Below are 26,827 nucleotides of genomic sequence, written 5' to 3'. Positions count from 1 at the left end.
ATGTGTCTAGAGATACATAAAAGGGTTTAATTTTACTCGGATACATCTGATCGGCTTAACAGAAACCCTAGAGAATGGAAGGATTGCTCCTCCGAGGATTGCAAAAATCCTATTGCATCACAAGGGACTCCATCCCCATGGGGACGATTATATGGACAGTGTGATGGAGGCTTTACGATGAACAGAGAATGTGTTGTAAGGTTGGGTGAACTGCTTTTCCTTTCAGACTAAGGGTTTAATCCACTGTTTTCCACTCTGCATAAAGAAATCTCCCTTAATTGCAATGTTATGAGTCACCAGCTGTTTGTTTCCAGTCATATTTTAATAACTTTAAATGCCTCTTTTTTCTTCTTTGATTATTCTGTTTAATTAGGTTTCAATAGTCTTTTTTTTTGTCTTGTTGGAGGGGGGAGTGAACTGGTATGTGACTCTACAATATAATGATGACTCAGAAACAAGCGGGCTTCCAAGAACAATTATTGAAGCTATTTCAGTGCCCTTGTAAGCTTGTATAATTACTGATTGAACATTATAAGTATGGCATGCAAAAATTAATCATAACTAAATACGCTGGAAATGTATCATGGTTATGATTAATAAACCCCATTGGTTTCAGTGGGATTTGTTCTGAATATGCTTTCCCTGAATCTGCCTATTATTGTTTTTAAATATTAAAAATTCAGTTAGGTAAAGAAAAATCTAGTTCAAACACCTTGATGGAGGCTCTGGTTTCATTTTTATCTGAATCTCATTGATATTAAATATTAATAGAAAAATCTATATCTCATGCCTTTTACTTATCATTAATCAATTCTATATCATACTGTAATATTATTTTTTTTGTTCAATAAAGGGAGGTACTTAGGGATGTGTACTATTTTGCCTTCCTTGTTTAAGTTCCTTTTTTGATATTTTAAATTTGAACATTCAATTTAAGAACATTTAAATCTTAGAAATGTTAAATGAGTCTATTATTGACTGATAACTGCCAACAAGCATCCCTATACAAGGCTTGACAAAAAATCAATCTTGTTTTCTTTCTCAAAATCTTTTTTTTTTGTTATTATTTTCCATCTAGTTCCAAAATGTCTGGAGGTGTTGCTGTTCTATGTAAAACTTGGAGTAGTTTCTGCTTCCAGCAGATAGATAGATAGATAGATAGATAGATAGATAGATAGATAGATAGATAGATAGATAGATAGATAGATAGATAGATAGATAGATAGATAGATGATAGACAGACAGACAGACAGACAGACAGACAGAGACATAGACATAGACATAGACATAGACATAGATATATTCTAAATTCTTTTTTTACAAGATTTATATAAATCAAAGTTGCATGCCCTTGGATAATGAGAAAACTGGGAAAATTATTAAATAAGGATGCATATGAATTTATTTAAATCAAATTAATTAAATATGTGTATATAAAGTTTCGTTTCATTTTTAACCTGATCCAATTTACTCATTGCAGTGCAGTGTATTGTAGTAGTCAACCCAAAATATGTTCTGCCTCCCTGACAGAGTTCATTCTACCTTAAAATCATATTACACCTAATTTTAACCCCTGTACAAGCACCTGGGGACATTGAACTTGTAGCCAGACAATGCCGTTGTAGTAAAATCTAAAACAGGTGTTCACCCCTGATGTTTGTAGACATATACAGACTCCATCCAACCCATCTAAGTTTGTTTTTTCTCCATCAAAACCTTAATAGCCTCCAGACTCTGATTTAAACTTCTACAACATTTTTTATTTCATTTCTAAAGCTGACTTGGGTGAAAGTATGAGGCACCCACATTATTAATATGTATCACTTCCTGAAGACCAGAACCACAGACCTGCCGAGAGCTGGGGTGGATTTATTTCATTCATGGAAGACCTCATGCTTCTGAGTATACTGTTTATAGTGCTACTTCAGTACTCATCATTATTTGGTTCTGGGAGGCCCGATGAGTACCAAAAATGAGGAGTAGCAACCATTTTTTCCCATAAGTAATAATGTAGTGAGTCGAAGGGCAACACCAACAAGTTCTAGCTTGTGTGTCAAGAACCCAGAATGATGAGTACTGGGACAAAATTTTCATATCAAAATGCATTGAGTTTCAAATTTGATGAATTTCAGAGGAGTTGAGTACCAGGGTACCACAAACTCAAAATAATCCTGGTCGAAATGCAACCAGGTTGCCTCATTCACACCACTTCTCAGTGTTCAACAGAATATTTGTGTATTATTTTCTTGTTTAGTTTGATGTTCTCTTGAGTTTGATCATGTCATTGGGATTGCTACAATCTCTTTAAAAGCTAAAGTAATATCATATAAACATTATAATTATATATTCCGGGTATTCTTTTTAAAACTGATGTGTAACTGAATTGCCTTCGGAATATATGAGCTGCATATGAAGAATTGAATTGAATTGAATTTATTGCACTTATATGCCGCCCTTTTCCCTGAAGGGGACTCAGGGTGGCTCACAATCCAAGTCAGGGAAGGGGATACAGATAAGGGATAAAAAGATGAACAAACAATACACAATTTAAAAGCACACAACAACCATACCATTCGAGGAGGGGGGCAAAGAGCATTCTCTTTATGGAAAATTGTTTACCATGCATAGGTACATTATCTACAAAATGTGATGATAGTTTGGTTAGGTGCTGTATGTATATGCTTGCTTAATCCTAGTTCCTTGGTTATTTATTGCACTCTATACAAGGAAGAATACAATCCTTGCATGAATTACACACTGTAAATATTTACTCAGTTCCTGCAGAACAAAAACACGATAAGTGCTTCCTAATAAATATGACAAATTGTATAGCTAAGTTTTCTGTGCAGTCATTATATCATTACCAGGCACAGTCCATTTCATATGAGAGAGTTTCCAAATCAGTCTAAAAGGACATATCAAAAAAAGGATGAGCATTTCCATTTTTCATTGCTGTGTGCAATGTAATATTGCCTAGAACAATACCAATATTTCATGGACCGTTGTAAAATTATTTTCCTAATAGGCAATCCACTCTTGACCAGCAAAGTTAATGTCATCATAAATGTCTTGGATGTCAATGAATTTGCTCCAGAAATTACAGTACCCTATGAATCTTATGTGTGTGAAAACGCACGGCCGGGACAGGTATATTATTCTTTTTTTAATATTAGATGTGCAGTCTAGTTTATTATGTGGATATAATAATACACAGTATAATGGTTAGCAAAGTATAGAGACTGATTTTAAAAAGCCTACTTGAAATTCTATAATTTACTGTTTTATTTATCTGCTTATTAATCATTGATTCTTACAGCCAGTAATTTGTTTGGAAGTGCATTGTCCAGTGATAAGAAATGAATTTGTATATTGTCTGACTAGTTTCTCTTGGCAAATGGATAGTTTGTCCATGCGCAAAAGATATTATGCCATTTCATGTGAAAATTTAGAATGTGCTCTTAAGATTCACCCACCAATCTAAAATAGGTGCCTAATATTGATTTGCCACAACTCTAAAAAACAGATTAGTTTAATTAATCCTATATTGCATACTGACAGTGGAGGGTGGTTTTATAATTATTGTATCTATGTTCCCATAATAATTTCCCAGTAGAACTGGGAGCAGCAAAAGCAATGCAAAAATCTATTGAAGGCCAGTGAAACTATGCTTCAATTTTTATTTTGACTTAGTTTTATGTTCAGTTCCTCATGCTCCTTGCAGGGAAATCCATAATCCAGAAGCTAGTGCAGAATAAGTTGTCTTTTGTGTATATAGCTAATTAGGTTTTCTTAATGGAGATGGCTAAAGATAATATCCATGAATGAAGACTGCAAATTATGGGCAGTCTAGAGAAAAAAGAGAAAAAAATCAGATATCCTGGCTGAATAATATTTGAGGCCTTGTGGATAAAATAATAGGATTTTACATTGAGTTCAGAAACAAATATAAATATTTCAAAACTGATGTCTATAAACCACATGCCAGTGTCATTCTAACCACTATGATATGCAGTAGCTGAGAAATCTATATAGAAATGTTAAAAGTATTTAAGACCCAGCAGATCTGTGAATATATACAGTATCTCTTGCCAAGAGGTTTAAATCCCTAACTAGCTGTGGTTATAGTAGACAATTAGTGGTGTAAAAGTAATATTTTGTCAAAGATCACTCCCATCTTTATCATTCAGAAACAGTAAAATCTGAACCAGGTTAGGCTACTGTATGTCTAAGATCACCAGCTGGCTTAACTCCAGATGAAATTAATTTTATTAATTTATTAACATAGAGCCGAGGTGGCGCAGTGGTTAAATGCAGCACTGCAGGCTACTTCAGCTGACTGCAGTTCGGCTGTTCGGCTGTTCAAATCTCACCGGCTCAGGGTTGACTCAGCCTTCCATCCTTCCGAGGTGGGTGAAATGAGGACCCAGACTATGGGGGTGATATGCTGACTCTGTAAACCGCTTAGAGAGGGCTGAAAGCCCTATGAAGCGGTATATAAGTCTAACTGCTATTGCTATTGCTATTATTTGACTTTGGAGCCTCTAATTATTTATACAGAACTAATCCATTATTACATACAGACTTTTGTAGACAACGGGCTCTTGCAGAAAAGGTGAATTAGAACTGAATATTATAAGTGATGAAAGTCAAGCCAAGAATTTCAAGTTGTAGTTTAATGTAATAAAACCTCAAAATTCAACAAAGAAGGACTGACATGCTCTTAAAAGATACCCCAAGTTCCACAACAGACCAAAAAAAAATGCAATGAATGATAAATACAGACAATCTGAAAGTTCTAGATGTCTGTGTAGATTCTCAATCATTCAGGTCATGATTTATATTTTTCATCAGGTGTGCACTGCATACAAGTTTGACCTACCAAGTCAAAGATACTTTCTATCATGTATGATAGCCCATCAAAGAATACATTAGAAAAATAAATAGGTTGTGTCACTTATCTTTGCACAATAATATAAATTACTTTTTTTGCATGGGGACCAAAGTTCTTCCAAGTCATATCAGGTTACTTTTTGAACTATAATGGAAAATGCATTCATTGTTCAGCAAATTAACAGTGGCCTTCAAAAGACATATTCAGCTACTATACAATAAGTCTTTAGACAACTCCTGAACCGAGTTTGTGTGAGTATAAGCTGTTTACCTTAGAACCAAACCTATAAAAACTATAGTTGCCTTGTCAGCTTAGGAAAAAAATGATAGGCTGAAATATACTCAGGTTGATAAAGACAACACATTTTGGCCTGTTATAGTCCATAATTCAGTCCTGTTTTACAAGCTATGTGGAATCAAATGTAAGGTTCCAAATCCCATAAGCTCTAATAGTTTTTTCTTGTACAAAACTGTTGCTCAAAGGACACAAGATACTCTCCTCTGTATATACCATACATTATTTTTAAAGATCTGTTTCTGGAAACTTCTTGTATGGGATGTGTCCCTTTTATGGCATTTGTTCCTGTGAAATGCTTAGAACATAGAGTAGATACGCAACAAGAAATCTCCAAAACAATAAAAAAGATTGGCCTCAAAATGGAACATTGCCAGTCCTGGGCGAAGAAGGCTGACAATTTTGCAATCCTCTCCTCTCTCTCTGAGAATTGAAGGGATAGGATAAATCTTTTGTCACATCACTAATGGAAGCCTACAAGTTTTACTACAAAAGCACATTCACAAATGTTATAAGGCGGACATTCAACCTCAGAAGATGAATGTAATGCCCTCTAACCATGCTCCAGCCAACTGTTAATATCTTCAGAAATTCTTTCTCTTAAGTGATATCTCTAAATAAAGGAAGAATAATAGAATAACAGAACAACAGAGCTAGAAGGGACTGTGGAAGTCTTCTACTCCAACCCCTTGCTTAAGCAGGAAACCCTACACCATTTCAGACAAATGTGTTGTCCAATTTCTTCTTAAAACCTTCCTGTTTTAGAGCATTCACAACTTCTGGAGGAAGTCATTCAACTGATTAATTGTTCTAATTGTCAGGACATTTCTCCTTAGTACTAGGGAATAGTCACATGCAACTTATTGCTAAAGATGGATCATGTTGCAGAGTAATGTTCTTTGAGATGGACAGCATGCACATCTGCTAAATAAATATTATTATGTTAGGCTACATTGGCTGGTCTTATTCATTAAAATAACCACATTTCAGCTTAGGGTTAATATCTCACTCTCTACTTCTATTGTGTTATCTAACTATCAAATTGTTTTATTTTCATACATTTTTTTTTAATTCCATTGTGGGTTTAGGTAATTCAGGTTATTGGTGCGGCAGATAAGGATTTGTCTCCTCCTGGGCAAAAATTTTCTTTTCGACTATCTCCTGAAGTTACTACAAAGCCAAATTTCACAATCCACGATTTCACAAGTAAGATGGTTTATGCTTCAAACAATTATGGGACCAGTCTGTCCTTGTCTACTGTTATTCATTTATACATGTGAAGGTGAATTATTTCAAAGTGTAATTGTTTCTTAGATGCTGAGGGGGAAAAAAGAATTGTTTTATATAGATGAAATGCGTTGTAGGATGACTTCAGTTCTAGTCAACATGTCTAAAGTAAGTAGTTGGGTTATAATAATGATTTCCCAAATACTATGAGAATGGCAGGCTAATATAATATGTATGATGCACTGTGGGGTATGAGAAGGGTCTTTTTCAGGAAGAGGGAAAAATTTGGCAATTTCCCTGGATGTTCCACAGTGATTAGGCTGCAGGAATAACCTTGAGGAACCGGAGAAAGAGCTGCAACCACGACAATGGTTAGATAAGCAAAATCTGGATCTGAGGCAGAAGTATAATTTGAGGGAGATCTTAGGCTTTATTCTCCCATAGTTTCCTTAAAGATGAAGAGGCACACTCAGACTGGAAAAATTATGCTATGGTAACCTTATAATAAAATTAGTATTATCATTCATAACTTTGGTTTCTAGTCTGGTTTACCTCAAAGGTTTAGCTCAAAGGGATGACCTATCTGGTTTATCTCAAAGGCCCCATCCAGAGTACTATAAAAGAATCAGACAGATCATTTTTTTCCCCTTCTAGTAATTCTAGGCAATAAAACTAGTAAGTTTAAACATAATGCCAATGCTTATTTTAGAACAGTGAGTTTTCTGAATTCTCCTGTTTCTTGAACCTTTGGTTTCAATTGACATAACAACAAAAATGGATATAGGACACAGTGAGAAGAAAATCAGTAAGAGAATTCACCTGTTTTATCCCTTCCCTTCTCAGAATCTTCAAAAAGGCAATAGCACATATATTGATCATGACAATGGCAGAAATTGCCCACAGAGCATGGGTGTCTACAGAAGCTTCCTGCTTTCATCAAAATGATGCAAATAGCATTAGATCACAGGCAATATTTATTATCTATTGGATTAGAGAACTGTTTCTCAACCTGTTGGCTACAGAGCTCTGGGAGTTGACAGCCACAAATCTTAAAAATGCTTAGGTTGAGAAACATTGTATTAGAGGATAGATCAGATCCTGAAATTGCAAGCTGGGTCCTAAAGAGAATATACTATACAGAGGAAACAATCTTGGCATAGTAATTAAAGAGAAGTACAACTACGGTTTATCTAACCCTTTCACTACTAATTCTGTGAAAAAGCAAATGGACTTTGCCAGAAACCTGCATCAATTCTAGCTTCCCTGGGTTCTGAGTATAGAAGTGAATTTGATTTAGGATGAAGAATTTGCTGGAAAAAGCTATGGAAAATTAGGAAGGGAATTTAATAGAAATTAATGTTTTCAACCTGCTTTTTCATTTTTATCTCTCAATCCCCAACCACCATTTTTTGTGGTGGATGCTACGAAAATTTCATTTTGCTGCTCTGTGATTCTTTTATTATTTGTGTTATTAAGAAAGTTATTTTTAAATAGTTTTAATTATACCACTGTTATCTCTAAGCCCACTGCAATGCAACCCCAAGTATTCTGTGTTTCTGTTCTCTAGAGAAGAAATGCCAGCAAAGACTTTGAGGACACATCTGAAGAGATAGATGAATTACTCACAAACCTGACCTTGAATTCTCAAATACTTTCTTAATTCTTACTAGATTTGTGATATTCAATGTGTATTGATAAATTACTTTATAATTTCGTATGTACCAGTGGCTTCACACTTCCTCAGTTAATGAAGAACCTTTTCATTTCTATATTTCTCATTTGGAACAATTCATTTGCTTAAAGTGTATACATTACTCATTGAAAAATTACGATATTTATGTACTGAAAAATGCTATATGAACATCACAATGCACTAAAGGCCTGTAGTATGTCATGTCAAGTCTCTTGTTAGAGAGTTCTTAAATATCTTTACATTGATGGGGAAAATCTTATACCGTTTGAAAAATGTGCCTCCAGTGGAAATTAACCAAATAAAGAATAAGCCATTATTTTTATTCCCTAAAAAGCACTAAATGGAAATCATTTGAAAAGGAGATTTGATAGGGGTAAGGAAACAAGAAACAGGGAAAAAGATGGCATTTTTCCTTCTTGTGGTAGTTTGGCTTTTCTTATTTTTACTATTCAATGACAAGGTTGCTGTCAAACTGAGATGGATTGTATAGTAAGAGTTACAATAATTGTTATTTGCCTGGGGAAGAAGGGGAGAGTTGCATTATTTTCTGTCTTATTTCAATGCAACACTTTGGGTAATGATACAATGGAGGACTCCTGTTAAAGCACAGGTGAGATTGACATCAGCTCTGAATCTCCTCCTCTTCTTTCCCTCCCCTTTAATGTTTAATAATGTAAAATGTATGACATGAAGGCCTCCCAGGGCAAATTTCCACCTTGTTTAGTTGCTGCTCATAGAGAAATAAACTTGCAAACTGTTAACATGACATCTAGTTCCAGGCTAAAAATATCTTTGTCATTTTTTTGTTAACCATTCTCCTTCATTTTACTGGGAAAGAAATGTATTTCTTTAAAGAGAAAGAGAGAGAAGGCAAAGGAAGACTTTAGAGCAATGCGGCCACCAGAGAGTGATTCCACGAAGAAAGGTTTTTCCATGGACCAGAGGGACATGATTTTTCTTGCTACCTGCATCCCGTAGCCAAGTTGCTGGCATACTGTGAACCAGTGCTGGTTCATGGACCGGAGGTGGGGGCCCCTGCTTTAGATTATTCTGTACCGTCCATGGTTTCCCACATGTCACTTATATTCCTAGGGAAATGTCATGTGGAAAAATCTTTATAGCAATAGCAGTTAGACTTATATACCGCTTCATAGGGCTTTCAGCCCTCTCGAAGCGGTTTACAGAGTCAGCATATCGCCCCCAACAACAATCCGGGTCCTCATTTTACCCACCTCGGAAGGATGGAAGGCTGAGTCAACCTTGAGCCGGTGAGATTTGAACAGCCGAACTGCAGAACTACAGTCAGCTGAAGTAGCCTGCAGTACAGCACTCTAACCACTGCGCCACCTCGGCTTCATGATGAGCCTTTCAAATGGGGATGCTGAGGAAGGCAACAAAATAATGAGAAGATGAATATTAGAAAAATGCCATGTAGCTTTCAGCACTTTGCAATAAAATAATAATAATAATAATAATAATAATAATAATAATAATAATAATAAAAAGTCAGAAATAGAAATCCAATCATTGACAAACACAGTCCGAATATTCAGCACCAATATTTCAATGCAGTTTGGCATGGAAAAATGTGCCACTGTATCCATAAAAAGAGGCAAAATCACTGCATGTGAGGGAATTGAAATGCCCAATGGCCAACTAATTAAATGCAATGAAAATGAAGCCTACAAATACTTAGGCATTCTGCAGTTGGATAACATCAAGCATGGAGAAGTAAAAACTATTGTCAGGCAAGAGTACACCAACAGAGTTAGGAAAATTTTGAAATCTAAATTGAATGGTGGAAATACAATCAAGGCCATAAATACCTGGGCAATACCAGTTATAAGATACACAGCTGGCATAGTCAACTGGACACAAACTGATTTGGACCTTTTGGACCGAAAAACCAGGAAACTAATGACAATGTACTACAATTTACATCCACGTGGTGATACTGATAGATTATACCTGCCCCGAAAATCAGGTGGCAGAGGATTATTACAAGTGAAGCAAACAGTTGAAGAAGAAAAACATGCACTGGCTGATTATTTAAAAGAAAGTCAAGAACATCTATTAATTGAAGTAAAGAACAAAAATCTACTGAAGGCCCAAGAATACAGAAAAGATGTGATAAAATCAAGAATGGAGAGTTGGCAGAACAAAGCACTGCATGGCCAATTTCTGGAAAAAATAAAAGATAAAGTGGACAGTGAACAAACGGTTATGGTTAACAACAGGTACATTAAAGAAAGACACAGAGTCACTAATCCTGGCTGCGCAAGAACAAGCTATCCGCACAAATGCCATTAAGGCCAAAATCAAAAAATCCTCTGATGATGCCAAATGCAGACTTTGCAAAGAAGCTGATGAAACTGTTGATCACATACTCAGCTGCTGTAAAAAAATTGTGCAGACTGATTATAAATTGCGGCACAATTCAGTAGCACAAATGATCCATTGGAATTTGTGCAAAAATTATAATATTAAAACAGCAACAAACTGGTGGGAACATCAGCCTGAAAAAGTCACTGAAAATCAAATGGTCAAGATCTTGTGGGATTTCCATATACAAACAGACAAAATACTGGCGCATAATACACCAGACATCACACTGGTTGAGAAAAACAAGGTTACAATCATAGATATTGCAATACCAGGTGATAGCAGGGTCGCCGAGAAGGAACATGAAAAAATCGCAAAATACCAGGACTTAAAAATTGAAATTCAACGACTATGGCACAAACCAGCAGTGGTAATTCCAGTGGTAATTGGCACACTGGGTGCTATTCCAAAAGCACTGGAATTACATTTGAACAGTTAAAAATTGACAAAATCACCATCACTCAAATGCAAAAGCCGCACTGCTTGGATCTGCACACATATTGTGAAAATATGTGACGATGTCCTAGGCTCCTGGGTGGGGCCCGACTAGTAACCAATGCCAAATCCGGCGAAACAACTGGCCGCTGTGATACAATTGTATAATAATAAACATCCCTGTTAAAGTATTTTGGGAAGAGGGAATCATTCAATTACCACCACCACCACCCATTCTTTTTTTTTTTTTTAGTACAAGAATAATTTTGGCCCATGATAAATCACCTTATTCGTTGTATGATGCTGGAGGTTAGTAAAATAGAGAAAAAACAAGGCTACGTCATTGCTCACAATTACACGTGAGCCATAATGTTTTAGGCCATTCTCTAGAACTTTTATTTTTTTTTTTATTTCCTGCATTTTCACAAGAAATTGTGCTCAGTGCCATTTCTGAGCCATTATGATAATGAGAACAGTAACTCAATCCTCTTTTTTCAGACAACACAGCAGGAATTGTAGCTGGCAGAAGTGGTTACAGCCGTCGACAGCAAGAGTTCTATCTCCTTCCAATTGTCATTGAAGATAGTAGCTATCCAAAACAAAGCAGCACAAACACAATGACAATCCGAGTTTGCAGATGTGACTCTGATGGCTCCGTCCTCTCATGTAATGCTGAAGCAATATTCTTGCCTGTTGGACTCAGCACGGGAGCATTGATTGCAATCCTGTTGTGCATTATTATACTCCTAGGTTAGTACTTACCTATTTGCATAAAGTAAATTGTGTTACCATAGATATTTGGAGACTCCCCCACCCCACCCCGAATGGAATAACTTTCAGATGGGCCAAATGAAAAGATTAGCTGGATACAAACTACTGCTTTCCACTCAATTTTTAGTTGTGTTGAGAAATTTCATCAACCAAAGCCCTGACCAATGGTTTGAATGTAGCCCTACTTTGGAATTTGGGAACATTTCAATAGGAAATTGAATAAGCATTTTCAAATCTTACTGAAACATTGTAAAGATGAATCCTACACATATGATAACTACGTCAAATGATGAAATCTCGTCTTGAATGTTCTTCCTTGACTAAATTTTAATTTAAATAAACATTCATCATCCAGGAAACATCCATTATCAATAAAAGACACACATTTACCCTGAATAATTTTCCTCCCCCCCCCCTTTTTATTGTAATATGTAAGATTATACAAGATATGATAACATTGAAATAGGGCTACAATAGTGGGTTAAAATAGTGCTGGGCAATCTTTGAATAGTTGAGCTATTTTTCTTTTGTTAGAGTTTCTCTTTTGAGTTTTGCATTAATTTCTTTTTAAGTCTATACTCAAATGTATAATCTTTTATTTAATTTGTTAAAAATGGCATTAGTTAAATGGGGTCAATAATCACATAAACACTGATGAGTAGTATTTTGGATGCACTCACTAGGCCCATCTGATGATGATCCTTCTTCACATATAGAGAAGAGTCAAGGAGAAGTACTTAATTATAAAAATTGGGGTGAAATTTTAGCAAAGAAGGACAGGGAAATTTCAAAGAAGCTGAGGGGGATCATTTCCATTAATTATCTTCACACAGGAGATAATGCAGGGGTGAAGTGCTACCAGTTTGGACCAGTTTGCCCGAACCAGTAGTAAAAAAAAGCTATCTGTTCATCCTAACTGGTAATAAAAAAATGCTACCGTTCAGGCAAACCAGTATTTCCAACGATTAGCTGTGATGTGCAATTTATATTAGCTATAAAGCAGGATTTCCTGCACGCTCACCTTTGTGAAGTGAAGGTAAGTAGCAATAGCAATAGCAAGTTAGACTTATATACCGCTTCATAGGGTTTTCAGCCCTCTCTAAGCGGTTTACAGAGTCAGCATATTGCCCCCAACAACAATCCGGGTCCTCATTTTACCCACCTCGGAAGGATGGAAGGCTGAGTCAACCTTGAGCCTGGTGGGATTTGAACAGCCGAACTGCAGAACTGCAGTCAGCTGACGTAGCCTGCAGTGCTGCATTTAACCACTGCGCCACCTTGGCTCTTAAGTAGTTTTCACCCCTGAGATAATGCAAACGCAATGCAAACACTCACCTTCCATTCATTGCTTTTGTACAGATGGTCTGAAATTTTGTGCAGGATACAGGAAAGAAATCTGGATATTTTAGAACTGATGATGGAAGGTTTGTAATATCTTCGGCAATGTCATTGCCTGCTTATGTATATGACAGCTGATATATTAGTCAGGGCTGTAGTTCTTGCCTGAAAACAAGCCTTTTTTGAAATCCATGGCATTTGCCCTCTAACATACCATACGTCATAGGGACCATCATGAATTTGTAAGATGATACCGTCTAGATAGCCTCCTCATTTTTCCAACCTCTTATCCAGTCTTTTATATATAGGTAATGCAAATGTTTAAAGAAAGTTTAAAAGATTCTGCAACAGCTATTGGAAACAAGAAAGTTTCTGTACAAGAGACTGACATTAAATTACCCAAGGTTCCATTAGTCTCCTTCAGTGCTTGATGGAGAAATCTCCAGTATTACTTCTCTGATATTGAAAACAGAGCATCAAAGAAGTATCTCATACGTATGTCAGAAATACAGCAAAGTTAAAAGGTTCTATACCTACTCTACATATTCCTACCACATGTTCCGGAAAAGAACCTAGAACACCTCTTATCCTGAAGTGGCATAATTAATTGGGCCTCAGTTGGCATGAATGGGGAAAAAGGAAAAAAAAACCTTCCCTCAAAATTTAAATATTCCTTCATCATTTCACTCTGGAGAGGGAATCCAGTGGGATTGGGTTCATGGTGGATCCTCCATTGTGGATTCTGCTCTTTCTCTAATGGGTTTGCTCAAAGTAACAGAACAAGGAGCTCATTCATTTATTCCATCTTATTGGCTAAGCATAAAACTATTACCATGAGAAAATGTTCCTTGGCTGCTGATATTTATTGCAAGGTTTCTGAGATCCAAAATAGCAGTAAAGCTTTTTGTCACCCAAGGAAAAGCAGTGACCCTCTACTACAATAATTGAGATCCTTATGAGAATTTCTTCTGGCACGTTAAAAACAGCAGGAGTAATCTCCTGACACACTTTGTGGGTGTGGTGTGTGCATGCACAAACATGTGTATGTGTGTATAAGGTGGAAAATAGAGATGCATTTTTCAGAATACAATTAGCAGTGAGACTGTCCCCCCACCCTGGTAGTGTAGATTGAAAAATATTTGGAACTGGAGTAGTCAGTTCTTAGATCATAGAAGATAGCAATAGGAGTTAGACTTATATACCGCTTCACTTGGCCTGCTGCCAATTACCTCCCACAGACCCATTAGATCTCACAGGGTTGGCCTCCTCCGGGTGCCATCTACCAGCCAATGCCACCTGGCTATTACCCAGGGGAGGGCCTTCTCTGTGGCAGCTCCGGCCCTCTGGAATGAACTCCCCGCAGGGATTCGGACCCTCACCTCTCTCCAGGCCTTCCGAAAAGCCGTCAAAACCTGGCTTTGCCGGCAGGCCTGGGGTTGATGAGTTCCCTCCCCTCTCGACATGTATGGTTGTGCGACTGTTGCCTATTTTTATTATTTGTATTTCGTTTTTATGTTCCCCTTTTCCCCCTTTTGAATTGTTCGCCGCCCTGAGTCCTCCCGGAGAAGGGCGGCATACAAATAATAAAATTCTATTCTATTCTATTCTATTCATAGGGCTTTCAGCCCTCTCTAAGCAGTTTACAGAGTCAGCATATCGCCCCCACAATCTGGATCCGCATTTCACCCACCTCGGAAGGATGGAAGGCTGAGTCAACCCTGAGCCAGTGAGATTTGAACCGCTGAGCTGCAGAACTAGCAGTCAGCTGAAGTGGCTGCAGTACTGCACCCTAACCACTGCGCCACCTCGGCTCTATAAGATGATATGAAGTTGACTGACAAAAGTAATTCCTTTCCCTAATCGGCTTCTGTTTTTTTTCTCTTGTCTTAGTTATTGTGGTTCTTTATGTGGCCTTGAGACGGCAGAAGAAAAAAGACACCTTAATGACCTCCAAGGAGGATGTCCGAGACAACGTCATTCATTATGATGATGAAGGAGGGGGTGAAGAAGACACTCAGGCCTTCGACATTGGGGCTTTAAGGAACCCCAAAGGAATCGAGGATAACAAAATGCGCAGGGATATCAAGCCAGATGCTCTCCGCTTGCCTCGATCAAAACCACCCACTGAGGACAACACAAATATTAGAGATTTCATAAATCAAAGGCTAAGGGAAAACGATGGCGATCCATCCGCTCCCCCTTATGATTCACTAGCAACTTATGCTTACGAAGGGAATGGATCTGTAGCTGAATCTCTCAGCTCTATAGATTCTGTTGCAACAGAAGCAGATCAGGACTATGACTATTTGAGTGACTGGGGACCACGCTTCAAAGTGTTAGCAGAAATGTTTGGAGAAGAAGAAAGCTATAATCCAGATAAAGTCACTTAGCCGGAAGTGGAGGAGGACATGAAGGAAAAGGAAACCCACTAGTTTTACACACACACAAAAAACAAGCTTTATAGAACAAGTTCCATTGATTATAAAGACAACAGCTGTTCCCAGCGAGTTCCTTTATTTATGATACCATGGATATTGGTTTACTATTTTTCAGGGGAAGAATGTTGTTTGACTATCTTTTTCGTTGCTGTTGCTTTGATGGTGGTGGGTGGGTTTTATTTTATTTTATTTTGTTTTTAACTTTATTACTTTGAAGTCACACAGAGACTGTCTTGGGCCTATTAGCTACAATTTATCGATAACAACAAACAGAAAGTATAGCTTTCCGGCATTCTGGTGGTAGATTTTTTCTTAATTCCACTGAAGTGCCTATTGAAACTCTTACCAGTAAAGTGGAAATAACCGCAGCAACAGAATTAAGGAAAAAAAAAACAGGATAAAAGAAAGGACACTAACTTTTATCTGGAGACACAAAAAGACATCTGCTGACTTCTGATTCTTTTAAAACATACAGCGTAGGACAGAGAGTAGAATCTCAGTCAGTGGCCGAAACTTGTTGGGGAAAATGTCAGGTTTGTTTTGGGAGGGGTGGTTTTATTTCATGTTTTTTTAAAAAAAAAAAACAAGAAAACAGACTGTCTGATAGGACGACGTCTTTCTTACGCTTACATTTCAGAGAGAATTTTTTTGTTTTTGAAAAAGCAAGTATTCCAATTCAAGTTGTAAGATCCAGTCTTAAAACTGAAATAATGGATATTTAAAATGTTTATCAAATGTTATTCTTTTTTCCCCCCCCAAGAATTAAAAAAAATGAGATACAGAAGTACGCATAGACATATCTGTTGCCTAATTAGTTGGTGCGCTTATTGTATAAGGTTCCTGTTATTTAGAGGAAAGCTGTTCTGTGGCATTTGATAGAGGGGATTATTTAACCCAGTGTTTCTCAACCTTGGCAACTTGAAGATGTCTGGACTTCAACTCCCAGAATTCCTCAGCCAGCATTCGCTGGCTGAGGAATTCTGGGACTTGAAGTCCGGACATCTTCAAGTTGCCAAGGTTGAGAAACACTGATTTAACCATCTCAAGTTATATGCTGGCTATATTTTTGTTCTTCGTTTTGTTTTTTTTATTTTTATCAATCGAGTAAGTTGGTGAAATTGTACATATAAAATAATGTATTTCACATTTGTTTTCTACAACAGGAAAAAACAAGAACACCGTCTTCATTTCTCCCTGTTTATTATTCTGATGCTCATTAATAGTTCTGGTCGTAAGAAACAATGAAATAATATAGTTAGGAACACAATATCCCTAAACAGGTTTCAGTCATGGCTTCCCTTTTCAGAAATATGAATTAAATCCTAGAAATATCTGCATAAGAATAGCATGAATCATAATATGAGTGTTACTTATTTTTTTTTAACTCTTGGCTTAACAGAACTTGACATCATTAGATGATCTTATTGGTTTTAATCGTGTTCTTGAGGTTATCCTTGTTTGACACACTAGTACAAAATAATGGACAGATTGTGTACTATTTGCTGGGTTAAACTTAGATCGTTCAAGCCTTTGTTGTAAAATAGGTGAACAACATGATTCAAAATTTTATACCAAACAATAAGTATATAGGGAAAAGTTGCAAAAAAAATGTCAACTTGGGATAACTGCACATTCATAGAAAAATGTATTTTTTTTCTGCAGCCTTAAAAAAAAATCATGAACTGATTCAGATACCTGACAAGATGAATCAAAAAAGGCTACACAGATGAATACTTCAGCAAAATAAATAAATAAATCCTGCCATCCTTAACACTCCCAGAGAATGGATAATAGACATATGTACTAGAAGTAAATTCCCTGGTTCCAAATCAAGAAAGTGGTAACAAAATTGCTGGTGGTTGGGGGGGGGGGGGGCTTCATTATGTAGTTATTTCCTACAGAGGAATTTGGAATGAACCACTGCATTAAAATTGGCAATCAGTGTTCTCCTTTTTAAACCATTCACAATTATAATAAGCAAAAGACTATAATCTCTGGGTCGGAAAGTCCCCGATAACTAAATTCCATGTATTAAAGTGTGGCAAATATAGGAGTTGCGGGCATAAAGGAAGATTGTGATTACATGAGGAGTTGATAAATATGTCTTCATTTATAGTTAAACATTTAGTATTTGCCTCTTCCAAACACCTAACTGAGGTATATGTGCCTTCTGCTTCTCTTCTATTCTACCAGGGACGTGCAGTCAGGGGAGGCAGGGAGGCAGAGCCTCACCACTGTCATCATGAAAAGAAAAGAAAATGTAAAAGGAAAAAGGCAAGAGTTGAGGTCAGGCTGAGCTAGTTGCTGCCAGAGTCACCGTGGAGGACTCTGCTTAGTGCTTAACTGTTTAAAAAGGCCTCTTAAGAAGCGCCCTCTACAGGAGGCGGCAGGAGAACGACGTGCCTCATCTAGTCTGACTTTTTATGATCACTCGAGCAGAGTTAAGCAAGGGTTAAAAGCCGAAAAATTCCTGACGTAGGTGAGGCACGTCGTTCTCCTGCCGCCTCCTGTAGAGGGTGCTTTTTAGAGGTGGACAGGACAATGTGTGTGTGTGTCCATCTGTCTGTCTGTCTTTATCTCTGTCTGTATTTGTGTGTCTGTGTTATTAAAACTTTTCACTTAAGTAAAAGATAGATGAAATTATATAGAATTAGAAAGAAAAAAGAAAAGAAAAAGGAGAAGGACATTGCAGGCAGAAGAAGGATATACAAAAAAAAAGCAACTTCCAAACTTCTTTACAGCAATTACAAATTCATTCTCTCTCCTCCCACTTTAACGTTACAACTTGGTTCTCCTCTTCCCATATTCAGCCTATTTTAATCAGTAAATCCATGAAACGCCAATTCATTTGTTCCCCTTTCAGAAAGGGTTCTATAAAAGTATTTGCTGTTGTATCCTTGATCAGACAGGTCAACCCTGCCATTTTGTCAAGTTCTGCCACCTTCAGGATCCATTCCTCCATTGTGAATATTTCAGTATTTTTTTTTCTATCTTTGTGCGTATATTAAGCCTCGTTGTTTCAGCTTAATTTAATAACTGAGGTATAGTCATATGTTATGTAAATCCCTTCTGAATAGTAAAAATAGAAAGGTGCAGAAACATGGGGAATTTTTTTTTTCACTGTTATAATGAGAGGTGAAAAGTACAGGTGAATAGATTGCTGTAACCTGTAGCTGAAACAATTTTAATTGCTTCAAATTAAACCCAATTATACAAGTGTAATTTCCACTCTTCTACTGCAGAGACCTGAAAAGACTTGTAATGTTTGAGAGCTCTCTGGGGACAGTGTGATTGGGATTGGGATGCTTTGACCTCATTAGGCACACGCGGCTTTGTGCTAGTTGTTGTGTAGTGCTTTACAACAGAGTTCTTGGAACATGGCCATCTTTTGAAGTTTTCCTGGTTGATTTTGGCTCAATTTTTCTTGGTTAGACAAGAATAAGTGATACTGCCTTGAGCTATTTGAAGAAAGGCCACAACAAAAAATGTAATAATGAAGGAGAAAAAGAAAAGACAAACCTATAATAAATATTATTAGAGAGGTTTGAACTCCAGATAAAGTCTAACTTTCAAATGGTTGCATAACTTTTAGAGACTGTATTTTTTTTCAATCAAGCTTTCTTATATCATCATGTTCATCACTTCCAAAATCTACACTTAAATAAATCACAGGTGGGTAAACCTAAGATTTTATATCAGGGTGTTTCCGCATATATTGTCATCAATGTTTGGTTAAATATTTTCTGTACTATGAAATTATGTACAGTATCCATCACATACGGAGGTTATAAATATGTACAGCATTCTGCATAAAAGGGTTACATAGAAGGGTTGTATATATCAAGGCCAAGCCAGGATTGTTTTATGTAGAACATCCTTTGGTGGTGCTAAAAACAGCAATAGCAATAGCAATAACAATAGCAGTTAGACTTATATACCGCTTCATAGGGCTCTCAGCCCTCTCTAAATGGTTTACAGAGTCAGCATATCGCCCCCACAGTCTGGGTCCTCATTTCACCCACCTCGGAAGGATGGAAGGCTGAGTCAACCTTGAGCCGGTGAGATCAGAACCGCCGAACTGCAGATAACAGTCAGCTGAAGTGGCCTGCAGTACTGCACCCTAACCACTGCGCCACCTCGGCTCCTACCCAGAGCACGGGAGTGCCTTTCTTGAAACCTGTTCTCTTCCCAATAGAGCACTGTAGCCATAGGACAAAACTATATGGCAATATCAAAGAAATAATGACAGTTTGGAAATGCCCATACCTTTTATAAGCTTACTATGGAAGGAACATCATTTTAATCATTTATCTTTTCTTTCTGTTTGGGTCATAAAGAGGCACTGGAGAGGGCAGGAAATTAATTCTATAATTCTTAATAATATTTCAAACCATGGTATCTTTATTGGCTTATTGGATTCTCACTGAATAGGTGCTACCTCTTTCAACATATAATTTATGATCATGGTGACTGCTTAGATAACCAAAGCCTTTCGTTTTCCCCCCTTTTAAATATAGATAAATGAGTGCAGAAAATGAGCATTTGGAAAGGCATACATTGCAGACCTGACACATGCAATATCTTGAAATTTGTAATAATTTGTTAGAAAGCCTCCGCCATTTCTAGTCTTATTTTTTTAAAATATAAAAACTGTTTTGAATTTGAAGAGTTGGCTCCTTCAAAGATCTCACAAGGGAAATCCCTCTATTTTTTTCCTCACCTCATTTTAAAGCAGGGGGGGGACCAACCTTGGCAACTTTAAGACCTGTGGAGTTCAATTCCCAGAATCACTCAGATGCTCATAGCTGGTTGGGGAATTCTGGGAGTTGAAGTCCACAAGTCTTAATATTGCTAAGTTTGAATGCCTCTGTTTTAAACAAAACCACAGCCAAATCTCTGACCATTGGAGAGAGAGAGACTCGAAAGAACAATTTCCTCTATCAACCAGAAAAAAATATCCAGATATCTAGTTCTGAACAAAAAAATTACAACTACTTGCATTAGAAAATTGGCAACCACACTTATATACAGGCAGTATCACTTAGGCACAAAAAATAAACAATACAAATTTAGTGAACTGTTCTGACCCCCGCCCTCCTCCTTCCAGGAACGAAAGCTAAGACAAACGTAAATGAGAATGCTTTTTAATAAGTCCAGACTCTCGTTGGCTGAAAGCCAAATAAACAAACAGATAAGGACTTTGGCAGCAAGTCCGACAAACCTTGGCAGCAATTCAGACAAACTCTGGCAGCAATCCAGCCTGCCAAGTTTGTTTCTCGTTAGTCCCTAACGTTGACTTCTGCAAGAAGGGCATGGCACAAGCAGTCTCATTTATAATCTGGAGAGGAGCTTAATGAGCATCAGCTGAGTGTAATTACCTCCTGTAATTATGTAGTTGTTCTTGACGCTGAGTAGCCCTTCGATGGCGTGCATCCCGGAACAACTCACAGGTAGTTTCTGGATCACTCTCTCTTGTCTCCTCCCCACTGATCCAAGGCTCAGGTGCCACCTGGTGGCCAACCAGTCTCTCCTCGCCCTGCTCGGAGTCGGAACCCTGTCCAGGGTCCTCCACATCCTCCAGGGCCGACTCATAAGGCCCCTCGCTGTTGGAGTCTGGTGGCAGCTCCAACGGCTCCTGCCGGGCCACAACAGTGAAATAATGATGATATTCTTGTGTCCTACACAGAGACTTTGTCACCAAGCAGTCTCCTTAGAACACCTATTTAAATAAATCAACTTTCTTCCTGCGTTAAAAAAAAAGAAGACCAACAGCAATTATTATTTCTACGCAAGTTGTATGAAAACTTTCACACTTTTTTTGGCTGTTTTATCTTTTATCTAGACTGGCCAGGCCCCCTGCCTCCACACTGGCTGAACTGCCAATTAATATTCCTGGATTTTTTTCCACACACCTCCAAAAGAAAAAAAAAATATCCCATTGTTTTTTTTATAGGAAGTGGAATTCCATTTGGACAAACTCCTGCGTACTTATGAATAAGTTTTGCTGTCTTAATTCCCTGTGTTTTTCCCCTAGTCATTGCTTGGCAGACTGAACTATTACTGCTTTTCTCAAGGAACTAACATACTCCCCATACACATATTGTATCCTGCACCTACAACTCTAAAACATATTTTACATGTTTGAGTTTGGCTATATTTCCCCTTTTTTTGGCTTCCAGTTTCAAACCTGGTTCCCTGGGCCAACTGTTCCAGGTAACTTTTGCCAGTTTGCACCAACTGTAATTGGTGCATTTTTAACTCTTCTGCACCTGAGTTAACTAAAACATTGGGAGTTTAATACATACTAGTCCTTTGTCCAGAGATAATTGGTTTTAATTTCTTGGAGTATTCTGTTTTTGTCAGAATTCTACATACTGCAGTCTTGACCTTCTGCCAGTTTAAACTCAAAGTCAGTCTGTATGATTTTAAAATATAAAGAGCTATTTTTTTGCAATTTTTTTATTTTTATTAAACAAACAACACACACACACAAATAATCATCTTACATTACATCTTGTAGAAAGTGTGTCAATTGGTTACAATTAGCTTTCGTGCATCTCTTCCAGAGTCATTCCTTACATTCATATCAAATGTCAAAGTTCTTAATGAGTCTTACTTTCAACATATCATAGTTCTCATTTGACTGAAATTGTTTTAGTGTTGTTTTGCTTAGAACAGTGTTTCTCAACCTTGGCAACTTGAAGATGTCTGGACTTCAAGTCCCAGAATTCCCCAGCCAGCAAATGCTGGCTGGGGAATTCTGGGACTTGAAGTCCAGACATCTTCAAGTTGCCAAGGTTGAGAAACACTGGCCTAGAATAATCCATAGTTAAAAACACAACCACCTAATGGCATTTCATTAATTATTACAGAGTCATCCAATAGCCTTTTTGTTTAGAATATGTTATATAGAGCTATTTTTTTTAAATGTTTGGGTGTTTTCCTGAAGCTTAAGTAGCCATGGCAATATAAATCTGCAAAAACAGGTCACAATTGGCCAGATTTGAATCTTAGAACTATTCCAATGTATTTGGTCCCTAACATTGCATTATAGTTTTTCCTCCCGTAAGTAGGATGGACAACTTTTTGTGGTGTGGAATGATTCAATTATGGTGTGGTGGTGATTCAAACAGGGGATTCTCACACGTATGGCTGGGCTGGATATTCTTTTTCCTGGATTTGGCGGGAGATTGTTTATTTTAGAATGTATTTATTTTCATGAGAAACATCATGACTGATTTTACCTAGATATGTTATGAAAACCTGTCAAGCAAATTACAAATCCCATCTGATTATTGGTAGAATAATTGTTAGATAGATAGATAGATAGATAGATAGATAGATAGATAGATAGATAGATAGATAGATAGATAGATAGATAGATGATAGATAGATAGATAGATAGATAGATAGATAGATAGATAGATAGATAAAGACAGAGAGAGACACAGAGAGATTCAGAGAGAAATAAATAGATGATAGATAGATAGATAGATAGATGATAGATAGATAGATGATAGATAGATAGATAGATAGATAGATAGATAGATAGATAGATGATAGATAGAGAAAGACAGAGAGAGACACAGAGAGATTCAGAGAGAGAGAGATAGATAGATAGATAGATAGATAGATAGATAGATAGATAGATAGATGATAGATAGATAGATAGATAGATAGATAGATAGATAGATAGATAGATGATAGATAGATAGATATAGAGCGACAGACAGACAGACAGACAGACAGACAGACAGACAGACAGACAGACAAGACATGGTAGAGAGATTGCACCTTTAAATGATTAAAAGCTGGAATGGATGACATTATGATTATGTCACTGCTCAAAAAGTCCTTGAAAAACAAGGACAACAACCTTCTGAAACCAAAGTTTCCATGGGCAAACCAGGAAGATTGCGTCATGCTTTCACCTGAAGATACATGTCAGGTGAATTATTTTAAATATATTTCCTCAGAAGTAAATCCCATGCTACTTAGAAATAGCTGATCTTTAAAAAGAAACCATTATTTGTTATTACTGTGGTTTTCATTTCAGACTTAACTAAAAATAAATGTCAATATTTGTAATTCTTCCCTTGATCTAAAATAATGGTTGATTTATGGTACTATGCATTCATAATGTGCTCTAACACCTTTATCGCTTGAAGTCTGAAGCATTGTGAGCTGTTTTGGTTTTTAAAAAATTTAACATCAAAAGGATCAATCAATTCTATGTCATCTATATGGGGCATTAAATCCAAGTAGACTATTATGTATTCCAGAAAACTATGAGTGCTTATACCTTCCTCAAAAAAAAAAAAACATGTATGTATCCAGTGCATTTCTAGAAGAATTATTCTCAAGTACATTGGCAAAGGTTGAATGTTCACTATTTAGGTCAGGCTTTAATACAAATGTCCGGAATGATGTGTTTCTCAGATTACTTTTAGCAGATATCTTTCCGTTCATGCAATGAGATACCCCTTCATTCTTCTCCTTTTTGCTTCATACTGCATTAAAAATGTAAAAAAAATAATAATATCTGGGAGCATTTTGAAGGGGGGAGGTGTGTGTCAAAAATTCAAGATGGCTGCCATTACTGCGCAATAAAAGTTCACCCCCTTTTTTTTAACCTAAGTGGTTCATATGAGAGTATCCCACAAGTTGAACTCAATTCCCAGCAATACTTAGCCATGTCCAAGTAATTGTATTAGCAATTACACAAAATAAAATTGCTTTTAACCTTATCCATATAATTTACAAGCCTGGTAGTTCCTGAAACTAATCAGCCTATGAATCAAATATTCTTTAGAAGGTTCCATCCTTATAGATCAGGGAATGGTAAAATGATCTTGGTTGTTTTCTTGCAAACGTTTCATTACCCAAATGTCTGCAAGAAAACCAGAAAGCTCAGAGAGCACCAAGGACTCCTCATTTCCGTGACCCATCAAAACCGCGCTTCACAAAAGCGCGATCAACGAAAGCGCGCATTTGACGTCATCACAGCGCGACGAAAAAAATTAAAAATTGAAATAAAAATTAAATTAAAGCAAGCCGATTCACATAAAGGTAAGGGTTAGGTTTAGGCTTAGGGTTAGGGTTAGGTTAAGGGTTAGGGTTAGGTTTAGAGTGTTAGGGTTATGTTTAGCGTTAGGTTAAGGGTTAGCGTTAGGTTTAGCGTTATGTTAACGGTTAGGTTTAGGGTTAGATTTAGGGTTAGGTTAAGGGTTAGGTTTAGGGTTAGGTTTAGGGTTAGGTTTGGGGGGGTTAGGGTAAGGTTTTCGCTTTATTTTTACATTTTTCGATCACATCGCGATGTTTTCGTCGCGCTGTGATGACGTCAAATGCGCGCTTTCGTCGAGCGCGATTTTGTCCTCCGCGGTTTTGTGGTGGAACCCTCATTTCAACCCTAAGCTAAAGATATTATCTTTTTATTGGTAAAAGGTAAAAATGCGCTTGTGCTAGTGTCAGATTTATTTAGTGCCATGATTGGCTACAGCCCAATGTACGATCAGCCAGGCAAAGAAAATACAATGCCTAACTTTTCTTTACAATTTCAATTTGCTTTCATTGTGATTAAGACTCGTGTTCAAATAAATATGAATTTATTGAAATAAATCATTGTATCCATTTAGCTTTCCAAAAAGGTTGCTGATTTCTAATATTCTACATTCTATTGTATTGTGCCTAGCTGCACAAAAAGCTAATTAATTGTAGAGATGGAAAATGGGACAGATTGTCTTGGAAGACGTCACTGAAGAGGAATTACTTCATGCTCCAACATTTCTTACAAGTTCTCCTTGGGCTTCCTAGAAGGTTTTCCATGTGCTTTGTTTCATCACCATGCACTGTATTGTGTGAGATACTTGATCAGCTGTCTGTAGTTTCACTCATTTTCTGGAATTATTTGTACTGCATGATCCGTTCTTCTCATAGTTTTAAGTAGCAATAGCACTTAGAGTTTTAAAGCACTCGGTAGTGCTTTGCAGCACTCCCTGAGCTGTTAGCATATTGTCCCCAACAATCTGGCTCTTTATTTTACCAACCTCAGGAGGATAGAAGGTTGAATCAACATTGAGCCGGTCAGAATCAAACTCCTGGCTCTAGGCAGAGTTAGCTTGCAATACTGAATTCTAGTCATTGTGACACCACTGCTCCTCCTGGTGTGAATAATTGGCTTAATTCACAGACATGTTTAACTGGGTTATAGAATTAGCTCTTTCTTTGAGTTTGGACAATACATTGAAACATAAATGGAACCAATGGTCTAGGTTTGACCAACACACTAAATCACAAAGCTAATCAACATTTGCTCTAAGTTTAGTGTGTATTTTAAGATGATGATAATACAAACTGCCTTTTCATTGTTCCGTTGCAATGTTGCACACAAGGACATAAGAAACCGGAGTTCACACTGTGATGTTACAATATATATTTCAGTACTTGCTTCCCTCCACCCCCTCAATGTTTCAATCTCCAATCAAAGAAGGAATCCATGTTTTCTAGATTTTCTTCCACAGCTGGATACTTGAATCACGATTAAATAATGTATGTTTGGTTTCATTTATTTAGTTCATGGATGCTTAAGCAACATGTTTTATGAAATGTTCTTTGTATATACATGCTTAAAGCCAGGTCTTTCTGAATCTGGCAATTTGTTCAAAATCTGAATGATAATTGTAATTCCCTAATGAAATTTTATTTTATCCTAACTATTATTCTATCCTATAATGTTTGTGAGGCATGCTAATAGCAATAGCAATAGCAGTTAGACTTATATACTGCTTCATAGGGCTTTCAGCCCTCTCTAAGCGGTTTACAGAGTCAGCATATCGCCCCCACAGTCTTGGTCCTCATTTCACCCACCTCGGAAGGATGGAAGGCTGAGTCAACCCTGAGCCTTGGATGGATAGATAATAGATAAGATAGATATAGAAGATAGATAGATGATAGATAGATAGATAGATAGATAGATAGATAGATAGATAGATAGATAGATAGATAGATGATAGATAGATAGATAGCAATAGCAATAGCAGTTAGACTTATATACCGCTTCATAGGGCTTTCAGCCCTCTCTAAGCGGTTTACAGAGTCAGCACATCGCCCCCACAGTCTGGGTCCTCATTTCACCCACCTCGGAAGAATGGAAGGCTGAGTCAACCTTGAGCCGGTGAGATTAGAACCGCTGAACTGCAGATAACAGTCAGCTGAAGTGGCCTGCAGTACTGCACCCTAATCACTGCGCCACCTCGGCTCTGGTAATGGATGAACCACAGCAACAGAAGTTGAATATGCAGAATTGTTGACATGCTGCATCTGTTTTTGTTGTTGTTGCTGTTGTTGTTGTTGTTGTTG

General features: G+C 37.2%; 1 protein-coding gene across 1 annotated transcript in view; it reads left to right on the top strand.

Annotated features, from left to right (window-relative positions):
* The window catches only part of LOC116510591 (cadherin-12-like), a 30,411-nt gene extending 14,990 nt beyond the window's left edge, over positions 1 to 15,421 (top strand). The window contains exons 3-6 of the mRNA XM_032220200.1: positions 3,026 to 3,147; positions 6,274 to 6,391; positions 11,421 to 11,672; positions 14,922 to 15,421. Coding sequence (XP_032076091.1) covers positions 3,026 to 3,147; positions 6,274 to 6,391; positions 11,421 to 11,672; positions 14,922 to 15,421 — 992 coding nt within the window. The remainder of the gene's footprint in view (positions 1 to 3,025; positions 3,148 to 6,273; positions 6,392 to 11,420; positions 11,673 to 14,921) is intronic.
* The last annotated feature ends 11,406 nt before the right edge of the window (positions 15,422 to 26,827 follow it).

This window comes from Thamnophis elegans, chromosome 6 (genome assembly GCF_009769535.1).
Source record: "Thamnophis elegans isolate rThaEle1 chromosome 6, rThaEle1.pri, whole genome shotgun sequence".
Lineage (NCBI taxonomy): Eukaryota > Metazoa > Chordata > Lepidosauria > Squamata > Colubridae > Thamnophis > Thamnophis elegans.
Note: the sequence above shows the minus strand (reverse complement) of the source record. Positions and strands in the feature narration are given on the sequence as shown.